Source organism: Antedon bifida, chromosome 4 (genome assembly GCF_963402885.1).
Source record: "Antedon bifida chromosome 4, ecAntBifi1.1, whole genome shotgun sequence".
NCBI lineage: Eukaryota > Metazoa > Echinodermata > Crinoidea > Comatulida > Antedonidae > Antedon > Antedon bifida.
Genome location: NC_136229.1, coordinates 30,304,300 through 30,328,308, shown reverse-complemented (window position 1 = coordinate 30,328,308; position 24,009 = coordinate 30,304,300). Strand labels below are relative to the sequence as shown.

The 24,009-nt window shown below is 31.6% G+C and overlaps 1 protein-coding gene across 2 annotated transcripts; it reads right to left on the bottom strand.

The window, feature by feature from the left end:
* Positions 1–4,181: 4,181 nt before the first annotated feature.
* On the bottom strand, positions 4,182–23,330 carry LOC144841528 (uncharacterized). Of its 2 annotated transcripts, XM_078697890.1 has the most exons (30): positions 23,246–23,330; positions 22,030–22,275; positions 21,180–21,342; positions 20,618–20,745; positions 19,898–20,146; positions 19,147–19,197; positions 18,473–18,712; positions 18,181–18,357; positions 17,055–17,114; positions 16,447–16,715; positions 16,044–16,130; positions 15,307–15,663; positions 14,789–14,862; positions 14,481–14,544; positions 14,102–14,356; positions 13,429–13,688; positions 12,586–12,862; positions 12,207–12,371; positions 11,404–11,778; positions 11,016–11,273; positions 10,675–10,789; positions 10,218–10,559; positions 8,976–9,917; positions 7,998–8,945; positions 7,819–7,859; positions 7,493–7,596; positions 7,002–7,210; positions 6,159–6,363; positions 5,768–5,889; positions 4,182–5,295 (listed from the first exon to the last, which is right to left on the bottom strand). In XM_078697890.1, the coding sequence occupies exons 1-30, from the start codon at positions 23,304–23,306 to the stop codon at positions 5,213–5,215; spliced, it is 6,927 nt and encodes a 2,308-aa protein (XP_078554016.1). In that variant the 5' UTR covers positions 23,307–23,330; the 3' UTR covers positions 4,182–5,212. The 2 variants fall into 2 exon arrangements, with proteins under 2 accessions (XP_078554016.1, XP_078554015.1); XM_078697889.1 differs by having other exon boundaries at positions 7,998–9,917.
* Positions 23,331–24,009: the final 679 nt, after the last annotated feature.

Here is a 24,009-nt window from a genome sequence, read left to right as displayed (position 1 = left end):
CAATGTAAACATAATGGTCATCTATAAACGTGGAAATAAACAAGAAGAACTATTATTTATTTTAATATTGGGTATTAGCTTTTTCAAACTACGTCGGTATATTTTTCGTGTGTGTTATACCATGAGAGGAAAGGAAATATTAGGCCTATTCGATTAAAAATTCAAATAAACCGTTATTTTTGTGTAGATAACTTACCTGCATAACCTGAATGACCGTTTGTTGGTCCAGTGTTAGATGATGACGTAGCCCCCCAAGGCATGTATGTCCAATCAAAGTCATCACCATTTTCTTGAGTCCAGCTACCAAACCCATTTTGGAAATCTGTATCTATTTCAGCATTAACTAAAGTTCAAAACACGATTAAAATTATAAGCAAAAACATACAGAAATGCAATACAATGTTTAAGATATGTTAAAATACAGAACATATTATCTTTGTTTGCTTTATATTGTCTTATTACACACTAAAGAAATGAATTGTTATTAAGCTCAGTTTTTTTCAATATAGCATATCGCAGATGTCCTTTATAGATGCGACATCTGTACTTATTATTGCTTCTTAGACAATTTATTATTCTCTGTAATATAATTTAATTTTTTCAAAATGAAACATGGTATTTCAACAATTAATACAATTAATTTGTAAAGTAGCCGATGCAAACATACCTACAACCTTCAGTCCTAGAGCAAATCCTCTGTTAACAACTGACAAATCCGTTTTAAATGTAATATTTACGTATGCTGTAGCAAGAATATGCTTGTCTATACTTTGTCCGGTGAAAAATTCAGTCACTTCATTGTTACCACTGCCGTTGAAATAAGTTATTATCAGAAAGTCGTAACCACTTTCTAGTTCAAAGTCATAAATCGTGAGAAGAATTCCTGTATTCTGCGGACTTTCCACGATCCATTCACAGTTGTGGTAGTTATCGTAGTTGTCAGGGTAATTTGGAGAAGTTATGTTGATAACATCGCTCACATTCAGAAAAATATTGTCAATATAGTCTATCACTTTTAAAAAACAGATAAACTTAAAAGTTAGTACTTCAACATTACTTTAATAATTGAAAAATATTAAAATGTATTCATTATTACAGTAAATATATTGTATTTAAGAAATATGTTTTTATTACTTCAAAATAATCCTACAGGTTTTTTTTTTCTTAATTAATTTGGCAATAATGCAATTTTAAGTGGCTGAGTAACATGTTAAGAGATTGCAATCTTTGTCAATCCTTGTCAATAATGTTATACGTTTATTTATATAATTATTCTATGTTTCTATAATGGTTTAACGTAAGAAATTGGCCATTCGATACGTTTATCCACAGAACCCCAATATTCCGATTTTAGATTATTGTTTTTATATTTTGCATTTGTATGTTGACTTACCATCTACCGTTGTTGGGATATGTTGTGCTTGTAATTCCGTTGTTGCATCTGACAAATAAATTAATATTAATTTATTTTCAAAATGTGATAATTTAATATAATATGATTGTTAAAGATGTATTGTCCACCGGAAATAATAATTTTTACTATTAAAAAAAAATAAATATACCATTTTATTTTCACATAATAGTTATTCACTTTGATCAAAAATTCGATCGAAAAAAAAATTACTTTAAAGAAAAAAATAGTTTTAAAAGATATAAGCTGTCTTCTATTTTTTACTCATTTATTTTGTCTTTTTTGAAGTGATATTATATTTGTTTTGCTTTTTTTTCTACGGAAATGATTAATTATATTAAAACTGAAAATGGCCTATTATTATTAGTCTTCCATTTTCATGTTTTTAGTTGACTAGAACATCGATAATAATAACAATTAAAATACAAATTAAAATACAAATCATGGAAGGCCTAAACATTCCTTTTTTGCTATGATTTGAATAAATTAGTATAGGCCTACATGTTTTCTGAAATGTAATACAATTATTTTAAAGTCATATTATTGCACAAATACGACTGACAATATCTGAATTAAGATCCAAAGAAGAATACACACAAACACACAAACGAAAATAACAACTACAATAATTACTGTACCGTATGCATATACAGGAATTGATAGAATCCAAGTTAACGTCAAAAATGTAATTACACTCATGTTTAAACCATTTCTGCTACTTGATAGTTATAATTACAACAACGCAACGTATACAGAGATGTGCCGTTTACTAAACTAAAACTAGCAGTTGATACAGAGACAATGTATCATGTACGGCTCATGATTGGCGGTTTATGTGTATACCTTTGTCTCCTAGCAACAATACTTTCTTAAAACCAACCCTAATTTAGATGTACTGTATTGGTAGACTATTATGAAAACGTATTATAGAAGTAACTATTTACAAGTCAACATTTTCAAGCGTTGTGTTCGACATTAAACGGTATCATACATTCATTAGGTGTGAACATGTATAGAACAAAATTGTGATTATTTTTCGCTTTTCTTCTAAACCATAGATTAATTATAAATCTGAAAGAAATCGTATACATTCGTACAAAAATGAATGTTATAAAAAGACAAATGAGTATGAACAGGGAAGAGTGGAATTAGGTAGTAATTATTAGTAAGTAATTTAACTCTTCCCTGGTATGAATAATATGCATGACGCTTTCACGTTTTTATGTTGTTAATATTATAATTCATACAAGATAGATTTAAACTAGGATGTAATCTCATGAATAAAAATAAGATAAGATAATCTAAATAAACTATAAGTTTATATAATTACAAAGGAGGAAAGGTAGGCTACATGATTCTATTGTAATCTGTCACAAAGTCAATTACAGTATTAGTGTTTTTCTCTGTTTTAAAAAATGAATTCTGTTTAGATACGATGGATTCTTTTAGAGTGTGTTTAGGTGTGGAAACTATAAGTGTTATGGTGGTAGACACTAAACAGTCCAGACGTGTCTTTCATTTCCTGTTGCCTGGGTATCTCCTTTGGTGGTTACCATTTCGTTAAGAATTACTTTGTGCATGATTTGATATTCACACTGACTGACACACTATCAGAGTAACATTATTGATTGTTATTGTAAAAGGGCTGCGCATGTATCGTTACATTCGTTAACATAAACAATCCAATGTTTGTATGTAATTTCCTGATAGGTCTACAAAATGTGTTGTTCATGATTGCGATCAATACACAACTACATTCCAAAAATTAAACTGATTAATTTAAAAACAAAACTTGGCAACATCATAGAGTACTATCGATAGTTGTTATAATATAGTGGTAATGCATGATCAATTCCTGTGTATATTCAAATGCATCTCAGCAGTAGTCTACTGTTTGTATACGTTTGTTATACTGAATCAAGACTACTGTTATTATTTCAGTGTTTACCAATTCGGGTTTAGACTGTACTGCAATCAAATACACAAACAAATAGATACTTAGAACTAGTTACTGCAAGTTCCTTCATTTTCTTTTATAATAATAATTATACACGATTATCATTTTCTAAAAGGTCATCTAATCAAAATAAATGTAAGCTTTTTTTTGTGATTATGTTTCATGTTAATAGTTATTTTATTATAATTAGGATTAAGTAATCACATGAATACAAGAGATAAGATGCTTTAAAATAATAGGATAATAATATTAATTTAATAGGATGGCAGCTCATAACATTGATTAGAATCTTAGTAACAAAATCAATTACAGTAACATTCTTTGTTCTGTTTTCAAAAGTCCACACGTGCGTTTTATTTCCTGTTGCTTTGGTATCTTGGTTTTTTTTTATCATCTCTATTAGATTTGATCATTGACGCGCTACAAGAACAACATTATTGATCGTTATTGTAAAAGGGTTGTGCATGACGTAAACATAAACAATCCAATGTTTGTAAGTAATTTCCTGATAGGTCTAGCTAGATGTTTTGTTTATGATTATGATCATAGGCCTACACAATTACATTCCAACACAATTAGATTGATTGAAACAAACGTCGTGTTATCACGCGTGCAACGCGACTCTACAGCTCACTATGTCGGTCGATTGGTTGGTCATAAAAAATACCATTCAATATGACACTTGATCGGAACATTTTCGGAAAGAGATACGTACTAATTTAGACCAAAAATATCGTTTGTATGATTTTGATTCAATAATGGCTACAAGACGTGGAACGTTGCAAAAAAAACAGAATTAAGCTTGGCTATTTTTTGTATAATATTTAATGGGCCCAAAACTGACTGACAATATTGTAATACATATTTAAACCTCCTCAAAACAATAATAAGCAGTTATCAATAATAATAATAACCAATACTAATATATAGAATTTATGATTTTGTAAATTTCTTCAATCCTAATTATATATATTGTTTCTGTATAATTAAATATTTCTCTGTGTAGATTATCATTTTCATCTGTTCTTGTTCATGTTGAGAACCCCTTCTGAAACAAGCTTTCGAACTTAAATGGTTATCATATGCTTTGCATATTGTACTTTTGTCATGTACACGTTGTTGAATTTCGTCTACTTTGTTGTGGATAGCAATGGATATTACGATTACAATTTGGCTTACATCCACGACACTACTGACAGTTAACACATCCTTAAGGGGTTTTTTTTATTAACAAACCAATCATTTTTTGCAACATTATTATAACTATTTGTTTGTGTTTAAAACCACACTATACACACTAATAATAAAGTTTATCAAAAGTTTATCACACTAGACCTAATGGCTCCGTACTGTCATGGTCAATTGAAATGGTAGAAATAAAATCATAATCACATTACTTAATTACTTACTAATTACCTACTCCTGTATAAAATGTTTGTAGTCGTTTCAGTTTTTTACAAAAAATGTATGACAGACCTAACTCCTCAACAATATGTTATTTTTTTTGTACAAATTTGGCATACACGCCCCTATATGAAACTGCCTAGCATTAACTCAAAATAAATGTCCGTTATTGGTAAAATAGTAAATACACATTGTAATGGTACATTCAATTGAACATTATTTGTATCAATGCAGTGTCTGTTCCACCAACTTTCAGATGTTTTTTTTCTCTTTTTTTGGCGTAAACACCCCTTTTATTCACATTAATACCCCTAACCCTAATCCAGTCATATTTCTTTCTTTATTTTTTTTCATAAATGTTCTTATATTTTTCTATACTACACTTACAATAGAAGTTTTAAAAAGCAAAACTTTCAGAAATTGAAGATTTAAAGGCAAATTCAATCCCATGCATTCGTTGAAACTGGAGTTCCCGCTCTACTTCCCTTTAGGCTTGACGCAATGAATAAACCATTCAATGAGCCTGTAAACATAAAAGCAAAAATAAAGATTTAATCTCGCGATACACTCAGCTCCATTTGCATTTTGCACTCATTAAACGACGTATGTGTTGGTATACTATACCAAAGAACACTAAAGAGTGTGGGCAAACTGTCCTATACGCATACACATCCATGCCACAACACGTAAATACGGGATACGCTTCAATTTATACTTTTTTTTTATTTAGGAAAAATCATTAGAGGGCTAAATGAGATAGGCATAGCCTAGATTCATCGACTCATCTAGCCTAGACCGGGGCCTTGTGCCAGCATGTTTTACTTCTTTGTCGTTTTCTTGAAACATTTTTATACTAAAACCACGTTTAACATCTTAAACAACCCGTATCCCAAAAAAATATGTGACGTAGTACACACATTTTACTCATACGTAATATGGATACGGAGATTGCCCAAACTGCATATTTTTATTATTATAAAATACTGTTTGCCTACCAGAAGAAATGGCTTGTGATGTTGATCCATTAATATCATCTGATACAATGGTAGGACAAGGAGATGGAGTGATGGAAACAACGTTTCGTGTGTAGTTATTGTCTTGCCTCGGTTGATAATGCCTTTTAACACAACAAAAACAATCATGAAAATGTGTTGTTGTTATTCAAACGTGCACTAGTACCTGAAACCATTCCTTGTTAAATTTAACATGACTCGGTGTTTGGTCTGCATCCAATCCCTTCTTAATCCAATCATATCTTCTATAATACATATTTTAATTCACCTATTGTTGTATTTTTTTAATTAAGTGAAATGACCTGCCGCACATTTGTTTTAACGGGGGGATGAACATGGGTGAAGTTATTACAAAATTATTTGAAGTACATACCATTTGTATATTATCAACACAAATACAAAGAAAACAAACACTGCAACGGAACACACTCCAATAACTATGAATACAGTATAGGATGGTTCATCCTCACTAGGAGGAGTCTCTTTTTCAGAGAAAGAGATTTCCATCTGAATAGCAGCCTCAATGCTCTCTTTTCCTTGTTCAATTGAAGATTTTACAGCTTGAGATGGAATGTTTTCTAAAACATAGATAATACAAATTACCAATCTTATCGACCGATTCATTTATGTATATTCTTATTCGGAAATTTCAAATCGAATAATCTAAACCAATAATAATTCAATTTTACTCATTTTACTCCCAGATAGGGTGCTAGCTAATTTAAATATACATGTGCTTTGTTGTTTCATTTTATGTCGTAACAACATCGTGTACATCTCGTCTGGGGAGTGAAGAGTTAAATTACACAATTACACAATTGAACTATTCCCTGGTCTGGATGTACCGGTAATCTAACATAATGTAAATACGCTCATTAAATTTATTTTCTTTTAGTTAATAGATAACAATTATTCATTTGTTTCTGTATTGATCTTATTTTCAATTACTTTATTTTTTTCAGTTTGTTATGTTTTGTATTTAAACATGGGTTACTCTGCATTTGTTGCAACACAAGAGTCAGCTGCTGCTTGAACCTATTGATGTAATACACAAAACAAAAGAGATTCTTAAGGTAGGCCTTAACCTTTAATATTGAACTGTAACATAATTTTTGGTACACAATTTTGGTTTGTGTTTTCCAAATAAACATTTTTATCATTTTAATCATATTACTATTAGCGACGGTGTGATCCAAATATTTAATCATCTTCTTACCGTTGGTATAAGTATTTCTTCGGGCAATATGTGTTTTATGTTGATTAGCATCCCTCCTGCGCCTTTCATCAATGTTTAGAGAACATGTTTTGGAATAATCTTTGTATTCAACCAACAGAACGATCTCAATGTTGTTATCAGTGTCCTCAGTATCTTTGATGAGTTTTACATTCTCGAGTGTTGTAATATTTGTGATTAACACATTCTTTCTAATTTAATATTAAATATTGTTAGTAGAAATAATGAAATATTTTAGTCATAACATCTTAAAATGAGGATGTAAAGTATATACAATCATAAAACAACCTTGTCCGGTTTCAATCGTCAATAGGGAGTTTTCTAAGTATATGAAGCTTTTTGAAACCATACAACAGTATTTGATGAAAGAGATAATAAGGCTTATAATAATAATTATGCATGGTTGTATAGATCGCACTGATTTTGTTTTTGCAAGATACTAAATTCAATAACAAAAAGAAATCATAACTCACGAATTTGTTTCTGTCCACGCACAGCAGAGATCAATATTTGTATAGCAGTATGTATTCACTGCTTTCGAAACACTAGAACGGAATATTTCCTTTTTGGTAGTCCACTGTTTAAAAAATAATAATACAGGAATTGTAAACATAAAATATATTACTATGTTATAGTGTATTATTCATTGTAAACAATTTGCCTAAAATTATCAGTAAGTATCAGGTTTTTTTTTTAAATTAAGTTTTATATTTTGTTTATCACAGACGATCAAGGTATTCCGTTAGGTTAAAATGTAGTTTAAAACTTAATATTATTTGGTTTTTATTCATTTATTCACCTGTTGACCAATCAAAACAATTGAAACTTTGTGAGTGTCACCTGTAAGATACAAACATGAATTTGGTTTAAGAGCGAATTATTTATATTTATAATTAAATTAGGCCTATTGATTTCTGTACATTTTTTGTATACATTATACAGGTATGTAGATGTTGTATACATTAATATTATACTTACTAGAAGAAGTCGTTGATTGAATGTTTGTTTTAGTCACAGTGTCTGTAACTTTGTTGGACCGATTGGTATTTTGGTTTACATATGTACTTCCTGTTTGTGATGTTACATTATATGTAGTTACAACCCTTTCTTGTGTCGTAAACTCATTATTTGAACCTTCATTTCCTGTGGACTGTAAATCCGATATTCTTTCTAGTGTTGTAAGACCATTCGTACCGTCGTTTTGGTAAACAGTTTGATCATCTGTTTTCTTGGTATTCACAGAATTTGTGAAATAGCTTTCAGTGTTTTTGGTATGTGTGTTCAAAATAGGAATGCTAGAGCTAGAGAAAACTTCGCCATTTAGTGATGATGATGCATAGTTTTGTGTACCTTGCTTTGTAAATAATTCTGACGATCTATCTGTTGTTTTTATGCCAGTAGGTGTATCTGTGTCATCTGTTGTCTGCGAGTGATGCGAAGTATCTTTGATTAAGTTCGAATACGTGCTTTCATATTCACTAACGGTTGATGTGGAGCGCATGGAAACTGACTTGGTTGCTTCACTACGTGGTACATCTACCTCTGGAATTGTAGTTTGAATAGACATGTCGTCATAATTCGTTGAAGTTTGGTAAGTTTGTGTGGAGGTTCTTTCCTTTTCCGGATTGGTAGTTTTGTCACTTCCATCATCAATAGTCGACTTTAAGGCTATGTCGTCCAACGTGTGTGTTGTAACCTGAGTGTTGCCTGTTCTTGCTGTTTTTGTAATTGTAGTTTTCTCAGTTGTTTCCATATTCCCATTGTAACTACTAGACATGTAGGACCTTTCATTTAACATATCTATAGTAATCTGATCCGTTCCTCCTGGGTCTGAAATTGTAGTTCGCCTAGTTGTTTCACGGTTTCCTTCATCACTCCTGGGCGTATAGTCATCCGACATAGCTGTAGGGGAAATATTTGTTCCATCTGTTTCTGAAATTGAAGTTTGTTCAAAACTACTTGACCTCGAGGCTATGCTAACTAACTTATTTAGTGTAGCTTGATCTGTTCCTCTTGTTTCTGCAATTGTAGTTTGCTCACCTTTACTTGCATCACTATTCGACCTTGATGACATTTCATCAGCAGTTGTAGCTGGAGTTGTTATTTCTGATTCTGTAGTTGTAAATTGTTGAAGTGTAATACCTTTTTCATTATAGATACTTGACATCGAATCTATGTCATCTAAAATAGCAGTTGCAACTGTTGTTGTTGTTTCTGGAACTGTACCACCTGCCTTTGTTGTTTCTGGAACTGTACCACCTGCCTTTGTTGTTTCTGGAACTGTACCACCTGCCTTTGTTGTTTCTGGAACTGTACCACCTGCCTTTGTTGTTTCTGGAACTGTACCACCTCCCGTTGTTGTTTCTGGAACTGTACCACCTGCCTTTGTTGTTTCTGGAACTGTACCACCTCCTGTTGTTGTTTCTGGAACTGTACCACCTGCCTTTGTTGTTTCTGGAACTGTACCACCTGCCGTTGTTGTTTCCCAGTTTTCTTCATCCCTATGCGAAGATATAGATTCTGTTGCAATATTGGGATATTTGGACGTATCGACGGAAAACGCAGACGTAGTCTCCCCAGACGTTTGAACATTATCAGCAGGAAAAGTAGGTTTATAAGTGCTGCTTGCATAGGCTGTGGAAAACTGTTTAGTTTGAGATACAGAAGATGTTGGATGAGTACCAGGCGTTTTATCATAACCCGTAAACATAAGTGTAACGTTAGTATCTGTCATCTCAGTGGTACTTAAGGCTGGTTGTGCTGATGATTTGCTCTCTTTTTTCGTTGGCATTGGTGTAGAAGTACTTACGGCTTCGTTGACATTTGCTGTGGACATCAATTTGTTCGACAATTCTGTCGGTTCTGTTATTCTTTCTGACGCTTCAGTTATTGTTGTTTCTGGAAAATAAGTAATGGTTAATGAAATTTGGTAGAGCTTGTGAAAGTAACATTAAACAATGTGTAATGATAAAAACAATGCATAATACGCTGTGTTGTTGTTGTGCTGGATAACATTTACATTTAAAATTCTGTTTTAGTCACAATTTGTTGGGTTATCACATTCAAACGTGCTTTAATATTCACTAAAGATTGATGTGAAGCGCTTGGAAACTTAGTTGCTTTACTAAGTGGTATGTCTAGTTGTGGAATTGTAGTTTTTTTATAGGAAGTTTTAAAAACATTTTTAAGAATACATACCATTTAAGGGTTCAGGAGAAACACATTCATATAAACTTGATCCATTTAAAAAAGCACAAATTTCGCCATTTTCACATTTGCAAACGTCAACGCTGAAATTAAACGTGACTGAAAACCCACACTTGTCTTGCATATTTATCTCAAATATCGAATCATGATTTGACATTGCAGGTGCCCAATTAAATTCTCCGGATGTAGAAATGGTTGCATTAATATTTCCATACGTTTTGTTAAATGTTATCCCACAGCCTTCTGGATCCAGTATATCAAACGTAAAAGTGATTGATTCTTGGTGGATAGCTGGGTATGGATTAGACGTATAAATGATCGGCGCAGCATCATCTAAATTATTTGTTAAAATATACCAAGACATCATTAGTATCATAATCACAATTGTATAGTAGTTGTTAATATGTAAAAGTGAGAGATTAGACGATATAAAGCGAGTTGTTCTAACCTTTGCGAGTTAACCAGCTGTCTACAGACAAGTCTGGTAAACATTGTTGACAACAATCTTCTGTGTTTACATCAAATGCAGCGTAGCAGTGACCATTGATATTGCATGAGTTATTCTGAAAGACATCACAAACGGCCATGTTTATTTTTAAAGTAATTTAATTGCCATTATTATAACAATTTTTGATATTTTTATTATTTTTAAAGTTTTTTTAATTTTGTGGAATCAATTTCTTCAAATTCACAGAGCGTAAGGCATCATAATTAGTTCTTGCCTCATCAAAATACTACTAAAATTTATTTTTTTGTTTTTACATAAATTTATAATAAAAGTTTTAAAACCTTTAAATAACATTCCCCTTCTGATGCATTGCATACTTGACAGACAGAATCGTATACAATCAATATTGCCATTTCTTCACTTTCCAATTCACCATCGTTACTAATTGATATCAGATAACCACTCGCTACAACACCCGGGCCTGGTGAACTTGGTTGAACTAAAGGTTCCGGTAAGGGACATTTTACTTCTTGATCAGTTCTAAAGATTCCTGATATTACGGACGTTTCTTGAAGCAATGTTACACCAATTTCACTCACCTACATTGTGTGTGAAAAAAAGTTATATTCTACGTTAGAAACCAAAATCACAATACATTTTTGTAGGCCTCTAAACTTAGATAATGTTATTCATAGATTATTTATACATTGTTTACAGCGTGAAACTTACATTGATGTGTTGGATGTGACAAGTAATATTTCCTCTTTCATCAAAATTTTCTCCATACACTTTAGCTGATCTACAAGGTCTGCTACGAATATCACAGACACCATCACCAAGAACAGCAAATACTAAGGGTGGTTCAGCGAGTGAGATGGAACAATCGCTTCCGCCAAAACCGTCGATACAGACACACGTCCCGTTTATACATTCACCCTTATCGCTACACTCATTCACACATAGCTGTCCTAACAGTTCAGTTGGTGGTACAAGAGTTCCATTCTCTGATACTTCCCAGTATTGTGGATTTGTGGTTAGTTCTAACTGGCATCTATCTTGAAGTTCTGTCACCGTTTGTTTAGCAATAGACTCATCATCTGCTACCTAAATAAATAATACGCATTGTAGGTCAGCAACCACAATGGAACACACAAAATACGTCATAGAAAAAGAAGTCTACGTACATTATTATATCAACCTGAATGTATTCTTGCTATTTGATTGGTTAATTACACATCACGTGTCATTTTGAATTAGTGAAAAGTGATATCGAATGATGATTTAACGCACTATTATGCAGATCAGATTTATGTACGATGGATTAATTGAATAAAAGTAGGTGTGTTATAAAAAAATAAATGTTTTGTGTTCGCCTCGATAAAAATAGAGCAGTCAATTTTTCAACTCATGAAATATTCTTACCATATCCAAATCATAAATATTCTGTATCATTCTGTATAATAGATTTATGTACATAACACTTTTTTAAAATTATCTAAATAAGTATAATCATTATCTATAGACAATATTACCAAAATGTCAACAATGCAACCTTCAATGATGTCATCAATAGTGATCGATCCATTGTTGATTACATTCAAACAAACTTCATAAGTCGTCGAGTTCAGCAATGTTTCTGTACAAATTTTCGTTGTATACTCTTCAGTTAATCCATTTGGAGTTGGGAATTCTGGAACCTGGTGAACATTTTAGACGAAAATAAATTGAATTAATGTCCGGACACAAGAAGATACAATTACGACAGTAAAGATATTTGTCTAAGTTGTATACACGAAGATACAGTCAAGAGTTAAAAGAGTTGCTTTCTGATTGAACTTTTCGGAAGAAATTAATAGTTACGGGAAATGTAAAAACTTTTATTTATTGGTGAAATTATATATAATAGTTTACCTGTGGCACAAAATCAGGATCGCCGTTGAAGGGAGTAAATTCGTAATTTCCTGCTTGGTCATCAAGATCATTCACCTCTACTTCTCTCTTCCTCCTTCTTACTCCGTTAGTCTCCTCGTCATCATCACTACCACAACCTAGATTGTTGTTGTTGGCGTTAAGTCCATTGCAGTGGTCGCATTTAATATTTCCTTCTTCACATGAACAATATCTTTGAATCACATATGGGTTGTCCACGTTAAGAGCTCCCAGGAATATATTTTCATTGTTGTTTACCCTATTATTTAAAACATTTAAATAATATATTATTTTCCTTAAAAAAATGAAATTACCAAATTGTGTTTAACTTTTAAACTATAGCCTAGTATACAAAGTCAATCTTGGTAGAATAAATAAATTTAAATTATTTAATGTAATTTAAATACATTTAATGTATGCAAAGATGAACTACTATTATTTAAATTGATCGTGCTTATTGACGTGAAGTGTAGTTGAAAGAGTCGTGATTTCCAACCCTTGTAGTACAAGTCAGGATTTAAACCTGGGCCTTGGGGATTAGAAGTTACGTTAACCATCACGCTACAGCTCCATGGCCACTATGTTGGCAAGAAGGAAAATAATACAATATTATTTATTTTTAGTAGAATTGTTTTAGGCAAACAAACATGATAATGAAAAAAGGTGCATCGCAAACATGTTTAAACTTGATACTTGATTTGTTCATTGGCTACTATCATTAAAAGAGGATAGGTTGATCTGTGTTATGTGTTTGTGTCAACGAAAGCCTGGAAACAAAATATGTATTCATTTAGAAATGGAAAATACTATAGTGTATAGTCTTACCTCCAACTATTATAGAATGTTCTTGGATTAACTGTATTGTAATAAGCTGGTTCGCAGTCTTCTGGTTTTACACATTTGTAATCAGGATCAACAGAATTTCCATACGAACCATACTGACCATCATTGTGTAATTTGTTATCAAAGTTTCCGCACAACCCTTTAATATTTTCGAAATCATCCCATGAACCCGTCATAAATACACTCACGTAACGACTCCAGAATAGCTTTATTGTTATGTAGGACCCTGTCGGTAGGTTAATCTAGTGAACACAATATTTTGTGAAAGAAGAAGTACTAATTTAGTATTCCCTATAGCTATTGTCCTATTCTGCTCAATTTATTTCCAAAGTATAATAAAATACATACATAAATGCAATGAAGTGATTATGTGGGGGGAGAGTCATATAAGTCATAAAGACTTTAAGTTTGACCCACCCCAATATATAACATTATATACGAAAAAGAAAAAAAATACACAAACTAATAAAAATGTTAAAGGGTTAGGAACCATTTTGACTGTGATTTCTTTTCAAAATTAAAATGATGAATACAATGATAATTAGTTTTTTCGATAAAAATTGTATATAGCCCTACGTCACTTTTAATTGATAATTATCGAGAAAAAAAGAAGGATGTATATTGTCTTTTATAATAACCTATATAACCAACTTACCTTAAATTGTCTATTCTTGTACTCAAGAGATGTGCCAGGTGTTCTTTCACCATCTTTTAATATTTCAGCTGTTGTCACTTTCGTATTAGTAGGAGTCCGTACCTCTTTTACCACTCCGTCGTGTGTAGCTTTAAATATAGTGTAAGTGTTACCGGCACCATTGCATCGATCAACGATTAAGTGAGTGTGGCCAACTTGAACAGCAATTCCACATGTGCACGTTACGCCGTTGCATGAAGACAATCGAGTTTGAATCTATGAGATATAATTAGTTTACGAGCTTAGACTATCATTATTGCTGTTTTGTTAATTTCTGATTTACAATCTTTAATATCATTGTTTTGACGAGGACTCAGTAATGTGTTATTTGTGAATTTACCTTAATAGGCAGAGTAGTGTGCTCGTAGAATATGAAATCTCCAGCCCCGTAAATGTGATAATACCTGGTAATAAGGTAAAACAATTAATTAAAAACTCCTGAGATTGTAATGATTAATGATGGATGATGGATTTTTAAATTGTTCACCACCGATGTTTTAATAAAATGTCCACACTTTAAATATAAACGTGGTTGTGAAATATACAGTAGACGTATTTTTCTCAATATAAAAATACGCTATTCATTGAGATACTGCTAAAACAAATGTTAAAACAATATAAATATACCATATAAAAACAATAACTTACCACCCATCAAAAGTACGGTAATGTGGATCACCACTTCCAGAACAACTTCTAACATTCACACCATTTGCAATTATCTTTATCAAAAATGAAATAAAACTTATTTTTTTATTCTGTCGTAAGTTACTCGCAATTTAAGTTTTTGTAGACATTATAGTGAACTTTATCTTATTAAAAATATTATTAGGTTTCGTTGCAGGCAGTTTGAAATTAGAAGTTTCCATCAAAGAAAAATGTACAGTACGCAAAAATACTAACAAATCACTTATAAAATAAATAAATACTTACAAATGGTCCATGATTAAAGAAATGCATGCATAATAATGAACAGTGATAAGTTACAAAAGTTACAAAAATGTTTTGTTTGTTTTAGATTATAGAAAGACATACAATTACATTTATATTATGACGACTACACTTTCTTGTTTCTTGTAAATTGAAAATTTCTATTTTTCGATTTAATAATTAAATTGTATTGTTTAATAACCCAATGTATTTGTATAGAAAGAGGTAATACTCACTTTGAAAGTGGGCATACTAGTTTGTCTTGACTTCCATATTCTACTAAGGATTGTATCAAACGTTAAATCTCCCTTAAACCTTATATAGTTTGCTTTATTTGCATATTTGAACCACGTCTTAGCTGCTATTATATTAAAAGTTGCTGGAGAAACGTTTGATAAACGTTTTTTACAAGACTTGTCCGAGTACGCATAATTGCCATCAATATCGACATCTATGTTCAATTCTAGTTCTTGGTTTGCAAAAATCATACGGAAAAGTTGAGAATTAGGAACGATGGGTATGGTTGAAGAAATATTAAATTCGATTCCATTATTTGCACCAATATCAAATTCAATGGTGTTGTTTGGCTCGACCTTAAAAACGATTGAAAAGAAACATAAATATTGAATTAATATTTAAAACAAATTCTTCCAATTTAAGTAGTACTTACGAAGATATAAAAATAAGTAACAAATTAAAATCATTGACGATGATTGTATTGGGAGGGTTAAGCTTTTTGAATCACCCCCCGAAACAGGTTGTGGGCTTGGTGGAGTATTACCGACATTGTAAAGATTTAAAAAACTACCGGTACATTTAAAATGATTGTAGTGTTGTTCACTATTAAAGTTATAGTCCCCGTAAATATAGACTAATATTGCGTATTATAAATTAATATAACATTTACTTAAGAAATAAAAACAAACACCATTATTTTAATAATTATTGAATCTAGGGTCTATAATTTACTCACCGTTAAGCCTGCATAGAATGTGTTACTTCTTACACGAGGTGAAAAGACATGTTGATCCGTGAATTTAAGACTCACCTCACATTGCACCTAATCAATAATGAATATCAAAAAAATAATTAATACGGTATAATAAAAACCAATATTAATGTTTCTATTATTTTTTTATTTTAGTTCAATAGACAATAGCATTCGGACATACAGGTTTCATCAGGTACGGATTCAAATCGTACTGAATTGTCCACGAATTTTTTCTCAGGCCGCCGGACCGAATCCGGACGCGAAGTGAAAGCAGCTTTACTTACATTTTCCAGGGATCACGTTTACAAGATAACCATAGGCTTACGTGTTCACTTACTAGAGGTTATGTCCTAAACGAGCGAAGTATTGTAAATGTAATACTTACGTATGACCCGAGTTTGCTGTTGAGGATACACTGATGAGGTTCGCCGCCTCCTGCGCACTTTTTCGGGTCTGAAGCATCTACGTCATATTCATCACTAATTTTATGTTGATTCTTTTGTTCGTAAACCATTGTTTCGTTGATAAACCATCGCACATAGTAATCTATGTCATTGAAACTTTCCGTGGTGTTTATGTTGCAGACTGCCGATATTCCTATTTCCTCAGCTTCAAATATCAGAACTGGATCTTCGTTGAACGTTGGAAAATTATCTAATAAATTACATTTGATTGTTAAAATAACTGAATTGTCATAATTTACTAATGTCAAAGCTTTATTATTAATAGAGTTAGTTATAACAATTTGATTATAACATAGTTTACAATTTGTTTGTCATGTATTCCTAAGATTTTGTTTGTAAATCCTTTAAAAAATATATATCATTTCAATACAGTAGTATGTACTAGGCGAAATTAGCGTTATTAACGTGTGATGTAATTATTTTTTTATTTATAATCTACTCTGCGTATATTGCCAATTAGGCAAACAATAGATCTATACAACTTTTTGCAGAATGTTTGTACAACGAAGATAATTATAATGAAACTTACCATCACATGGTGGAAAACCAGTTGATGAGGTCAAATTACCATCACATGGTAAAAGAGAATCTGAAAAAAAAAATGTTGCTTGCATTTCTTACGATTCAAAGTACAATTTAAGATACCATCGGAATGTTTCCTAATAATAATAATAATAATAATAATAATAATAAATAATATATTTATACAGGATAAAAAAATCAGATAACAGTGTATGTATCTGTTTTACATTGTGGTCCTGTCTTAATCAAAATATACAAAATAGAAACTTAATTAAATATAATACAGTTTTTATGAAAAGAAATGAGATTTGTATCTAGCCTTAAAGGACGTAATTGTTGGTGCCGATTTAATATTAATTGGTAAACTGTTCCATATTTTTGCGCCTGCAACTTTAAAGGACGAATTCATTTTACTAAGGGTGTATTTAGGTATTGTTACATGCACATTTTTTACTCCACGTGTTAAGTGGGTGTGAATATCGCGAATCAATTCAATTTCATTTACTAATCTAATTGGTGCAAGGCCGTAAACACATTTATACATTAGACATGCTAGGGAGAAATCTCGTTTCTCTTCAAGAGTTTGCCACGATAGGTTCTGGATGATGTTGTCACCCCTTACATTAATATAATCGAAGTTGTTAGTTACAATTCGAGCAGCTCTTTTTTGATGTCGCTTTAAAATATTTTTGTTTAACTCTGTCGTATTTCCCCAGACTGTTATAGCATAATCACTACAAGGCTGAATTGTACTTATATATAGAGTTCTTAAAATATGTATATTAGTAATTCTATTTAATAATTATTATTTGTTTAATCCAATTTAACTGCAATATTCTATTTTTCAGGTTTAATAAACAAATACTTCTACTGTAATAATACTCTTAAATCTAACAGTTTGTTCTTAAGGTTAGTGTTAGGTTGTATTAAGGGTCTCACGTTACATTCTAGCACTATTTTTAGTCGCGTGCAATGCGACTCTACAGCTCACTATGTCGGTCGGTTGGTCGGTCGGTTGGTTTGTTGGTCGGTCGGTTGGTCGGTAAACACTAACTTGAGCACGCGACTCCAGCCATGTATATGGCCTTGTTTAAAATCGAATTGATTTAACATACACAGTTGGTAATACTTACCTGTGCAGTACCCCATATAAGGTCTTTGAGTATCAGTAAGGTAATGAACAAAATATTGGCCATCTTCAGTTGGACAAGCTTTAATACAAATCGCCATAGAATAGGCACACAATGTTCCATTGAAATCTACACACCCAGTAACATTTTGGATTGGGTCTCCATTTTCTGGATATGTTCCTATAACATTACAATATGAAACTATGAAAATAATTAACACCACATCACACTCTTCTACCTCTTATACATATAATAGTCACATTCAATAAAGTTAAGTTTACATCAGTTAACAAACCATTAATCCAAACTGGGTATTTAGTTCCACATTTAAAATTTCCTGGTGGTGATGTTGGCATTATAATATCGATCCTATCACCCTCAGTTCTCAGATTGTACCAGCCATCTCTTATGTAGTTGTCAGATATAATAAAACCCGGTTGGGTGTCATAGTGGATGCTACGGTGCCAATCTGTAAGTTCAAGCTCAGAATGACATGGGTCACCCTCTGTTGCAAAACAGTCTTCATAAGCTATCACTTTAAAATGAATGAACAATACTATTATTAGTTTCAATATAAAATTTAATGACAAAAAGAGAGATCGACGTTTCGGTACTCATCATAGAACCATTTTCAAGATCAAGTGAATACAAAACAATAATAATTATGTGCACTAAGCACCAAAGTTGGTGACAGGAAATGCTATTAGTGTTGCGACAACAAAATATGGTATCACTCGGAAAAACAAAACCTTTCTATGTTTTAGATGCTGAGTAATAACAGATTTTATAACTTAAAGAATAGTTTTCTAGTTTGTTTAGATGGTGGATTTCAGTCCTTAAGCCTACATCACATAATACTAATGTGGTAAAAGACTAACATTAATACTGATTCATTGATGTATACACTTGCAAAAAAAAATTCTTTCACCATTTTATAATTATTTTGTTTGTAATTTGTACAAAATTTACCATTTTCTGTCGTTGTGAGACTAGTCGCTGTTTGTACTTCCGTTGTTGAATCTGAAAATTAATGAAATCGTATTAGGATTTATTTTAGGACTTAGGCTATACCTATTTGAATGTAAAATACTTCCAATAATAGGGAGGTTTCGCAACCTTACGAATACGATAACGAAAACGGATACGTCACACATTAAATTTTGTGAAACTTTTGAGCTAATCCCCATTTCATATTCGTAAAGCGTATTCGTGTTGACAAATATCACCAGTCATATTCGTAACTACAAAACAAGTATAGTTTTTGATCTATTTTGCACATTTTGCATTTGAATCAGGAATGATTCATGATTATAATAAAATTATAGATTTATTGAAAGTAATTTACTAAAGTAATTTACTAAAATACCAGGTCAACTTTGATAAATAGCAGTTTTTAAAGTCCTCACTCGCTTTGATGTTACGCTAGGCCTAGGCAGCCAAGCACCAAGCAACACGTACCTGCGCTTCGCTCAAATTTACCGAAGTCAAATTTTGGACGGCGCCCTCAATATTTTGTTGCCATGCGAAACAGATTTTTACTGGCTTACGAAAAACGAATACGTGTGCGTGACGTATCCGTTTTCGTTATCGTATTCGTAAGATTGCGAAAACTCCCTATTTTACTATATCTATACTGCTAAGATGTTTTGTATTTTTTCAAACCCATCAAGGCCCATGGGGTCATATTTAATGACAAGATGAGTCTAACATTAATATTTACCGGTAAATATGCGTAAGCCTCCTGGTTGATTAAGTCGGCTATCACTACTTTGCATGGATGATATTCCAGTCTGTTTATCAACTCGATATATACCCGACGTCCAATCTGACCAGTACAGATAGTTTCCATAAATCTCAATACCAAAAGGGAAATTTCCGCCTACATAAATGATCGTTCTTCTGCTGGTTCCATCAAGGTTAGATTCCGCGATTTGTTTAGTTCCTGCATCACACCAATACATCTTCCCATCTTCAATAAAAAAAATAGATGATAGGAAAGAAAGTTGTTTTAATGATACCATATTTTTTCTTTTTTTATTGATACAAAATTTAAATGTCAAGTGAAATTTATTATTCTCGATTTAGATGAGAGGGTAGATGAGAGCATTTCTTGGGCATCATCTTTAAGTAATGTAAAAACGCAAACAAGAGTAATGAGTGTGGATACTCCTCATTGTAAATTTCTGTCTAAATTATCAAACTAGTTTGACAAAACTGTCCATATATTGATACATCACATTGTTTTGTTACAAAAGGTTTTATAGTGTAGACAGAGCTTAAGCTACAATATTTCTTCTCTTAGTTTGTGATATCAATAAACCCGAACTACTTATCAATAATGTTTATTAGCAGCGCATTCATATCATGTGTACGATGTACTCAATAACTTAAATAGTTTAGTACTTTCTCAAACTGAAATAATAAACCAATCTTAACTTACCAGAAACTGATAAAACAAGTCCGTTAGGATATATAAGTCCAGTCGTCACAAGGGCGGTTCTAGTACTCAAGTCATTTAATTGTGCTCGCTCTATCATATATGTTCCCCAGTCAGTCCAGTACAAGTATCTAACAAAATATATATGCGGTCACTTTAAGGTCGATATGGTACTGTACATTTTTTATTTTTGTTTTAGTTTAGTTCAATTCATGGGGAGTCCACATACATAAAAAAAAAACAAGACAACAGAACATCGACAAGGTCCACAAGAACCAATTACAAACATTTCTTAATTTTGGATTTAAATAAAGATATGAAAAACGGTGAAAGATTTCCTCACTCAAGACATATTTAAATAATGTTATCATAAATACGTTTTACAATGATTGTTATCCGTTTTCACAAAACAAAATTGCTAGCGAATAGCGCTGACTTGTACTTATTTGCGTTGTAAATTATTATGTTATTTCATATTATTATCAAATCTTAAATGCACTAGTGGCGTTCGTGTTTATCGTCAATAAAAAGATATTAATTTAAGAAAAGAATAAGTTTTACATACCCATTCTCTGTGTCTATCTTAACTGCACGTGGTTGCACTAATCCTGAGTCAAATAGAATGGTTCTGTCTGTTCCATCCAGATTTATTACTTCAATTCTGTCTTCTGCAGTACTTGTCCAATAAAGTTTATTTCCAATTCCATCAACAACTAAACCATCCACACCTGAAATAATGATAATGTTGTACAACTTTGTTTTTTTCAATCTATCTTGCAATTCAACTACTGTGTTTGGGCACCTCATCAACGTTTCTGGGTTTACCTACATTGAAGTACAGACGATTAAGAGCGGATATGATTCGAAAATTATTAATGGTCTTTACATCATACAGAATGCATCAAGTTTAAATTTGTTAATTGTAGGTGATCATTTTTATAATTTTACTGAAATTAAATGTTTTTAAACATGCACGTACGTTAACATACGACCAGAGGTAATAACTACAAGTTGTTTAAAAGAAAAGTTTGGCTTAATACTGGAAAGGCCTTCTTTAGTTGAACGGCCATATAAACTGGTAGGCTTGTTAAGTATCAAGCAAGTGCAGGAGGATACTTAGGATGTTCTTATCTAATCATACAATATTCATTTACAATAGAACCAAAACTTGTATTTATCTAAACACATTGAATCTTCTATTATGGATCACCTATATTCTAAACTTATATTAAAAAGCGATCGTTGAATTTAAAATGAAAGAGTTGTACCAAGAAATATGCTTACTTTAATTTCTTTTCTCATAAATATTTGTTTAAATGGCTCATCTAGCTTAAAATAAATTTGTATGTATTGTCACAAAATGAATTGTGTGGCTTATCGTATCATTATTTATGAATATTAACAGTTTGTCTTACTTCCAGATTCAAAAGAAACTAAAACTGTGTGTTGGTTAGTGGCAATTGAATAAGATTCAATTGAAGACGTGGTAACGTCAGACCAGTATAATGTTGAGGTTGTGGCATCAAAATCAAGAGCCACTGGTCTAGTTAGTAGATCATTTGGGACTGCATTCGTAAAATCCAAAGCTGCGTTTCCGCTGGCATCTATATTTGACATGTATATGCCCGGAAGACCAAGGTTGGTCACAAATATAACATCTTCTGTGAAATAATAATAGTTTAAATAAAATATTAAACATTATAATATGTAAAATGAAGCCGTTTTACATGAAATTGTTTAACCCCACCAATTATCTCCTTTGTCTGTGGTCATTGAAGTCAATATTGTTTACCTTATTGTTTTATAAAATGACATTCAGCATGACAAAGAAATAATGGACGTGTTAGGCTTAAATATACAAAAGAAGATAACAAAAGTGTACTGCGGCCGTTGTCGGTATACACATTATCCAAGGTGAATTTAAATGACTGTGAAATGATGATATTGTTTTTGATTTCTCTTTTGTTTAGAAAATATTGATTGTCTACTAAAATATATTGTATTTTCATATAATAAAAACAATTAAATTCATTATAACTCTTAGAGCTTCATGTGAATTCCGACCTCTACAAATCAAAATAGCAACAATACAACATAGCATTCGTTATAGGTAGCATAATTCCAACTATAAAATTAGAATTTCCCTTTCAATTAAAAATTTAATTATTTTATTAATACTTTAATATAATCAGTATAAAAAAGGAAAAAAATAAATAAATAACTATTCATGCTGGTCACTGTGCTTGCGTATTATTTTTGTACTGTTTTGTTTGTTGTCTAATTATTAATGTATCAATTCTAGTTATTTTTCTTTATTTTTTAATGTATCAAATATATTTATTTTTAAAATCTTATTATATTAATTCAAACAGAATTACCATTAAAACATTTTTTTTGCTAGGAAAATTTATTCGCGTGAATGTCTATGCGTATCTCCATCCCCGTGTATGATTGTTGTGGTACGTAAAAAACCGCAACAAATCTGATCCCATTAATGTTTGATGTGTGCAAAATAATATCCGCCTAACGGAAAATATGATAACTAGTTATACAGATCCATGTTAGGAACCTGAATGTATTTCCTTATCACGTCTACATTATTTTTTTAAATAATTAAAATGAATACTCTACCGTTTGCATATACAGCAATTGAAAACATACAAGTAATCTTTAAAAACAGAATGGAATTCATTTTGCGACCAAACGCCTGTTGATTACGGAATATAATGTGACGGATATACTCGTTTTCGTTCAAGTTCAAGTTTATGCACCATATAATTGTGAACGATTATTGACTGTTTATTTATGTCGCCTGGCAACGAAATTCCTCTTAAAACCATGTCTAGTTATTTGTATAGATGGTAATAGAAAAAGGACAAATATTATGACGCAAAATATATACAAATACAATAGAATGGTGCCCGACGATAATAACCAGAATTTAATTTAAGACTATATGACTACTAAAATCAAATAATTTGGCAAACTTAATATATATTTTTTCAGAAATAAACATTGTAAATCTTAAAAGTAAAACGACAATGCGAGATCAGCATTTGCTGTTACTTTTAAATGTATAGATTGTTAATGAATAAAATATACAAAACAGGCAAATATAGGTTTGTAGAGAATGATAAACAAGCCGTCAACACAGATATAAGAATGTTGTAAGTGTGCGAATTTTAGCTTGTCCGTATCAATATAAATCAAAGTAGGTATTCTTACTATTAATACTCTGTTTTTTAAGGGGATTTCCCTTTTCAGTCCAGTATGTTTGTTATTTCCTTGTACCTGCATCAAACCTCTAGTGGTGGTAACAATATACTATTGAAATACTGTAAAACCTGTTTATTATCGGTGACCCGCGAAACACTTTGACACACAATAGGTATAGA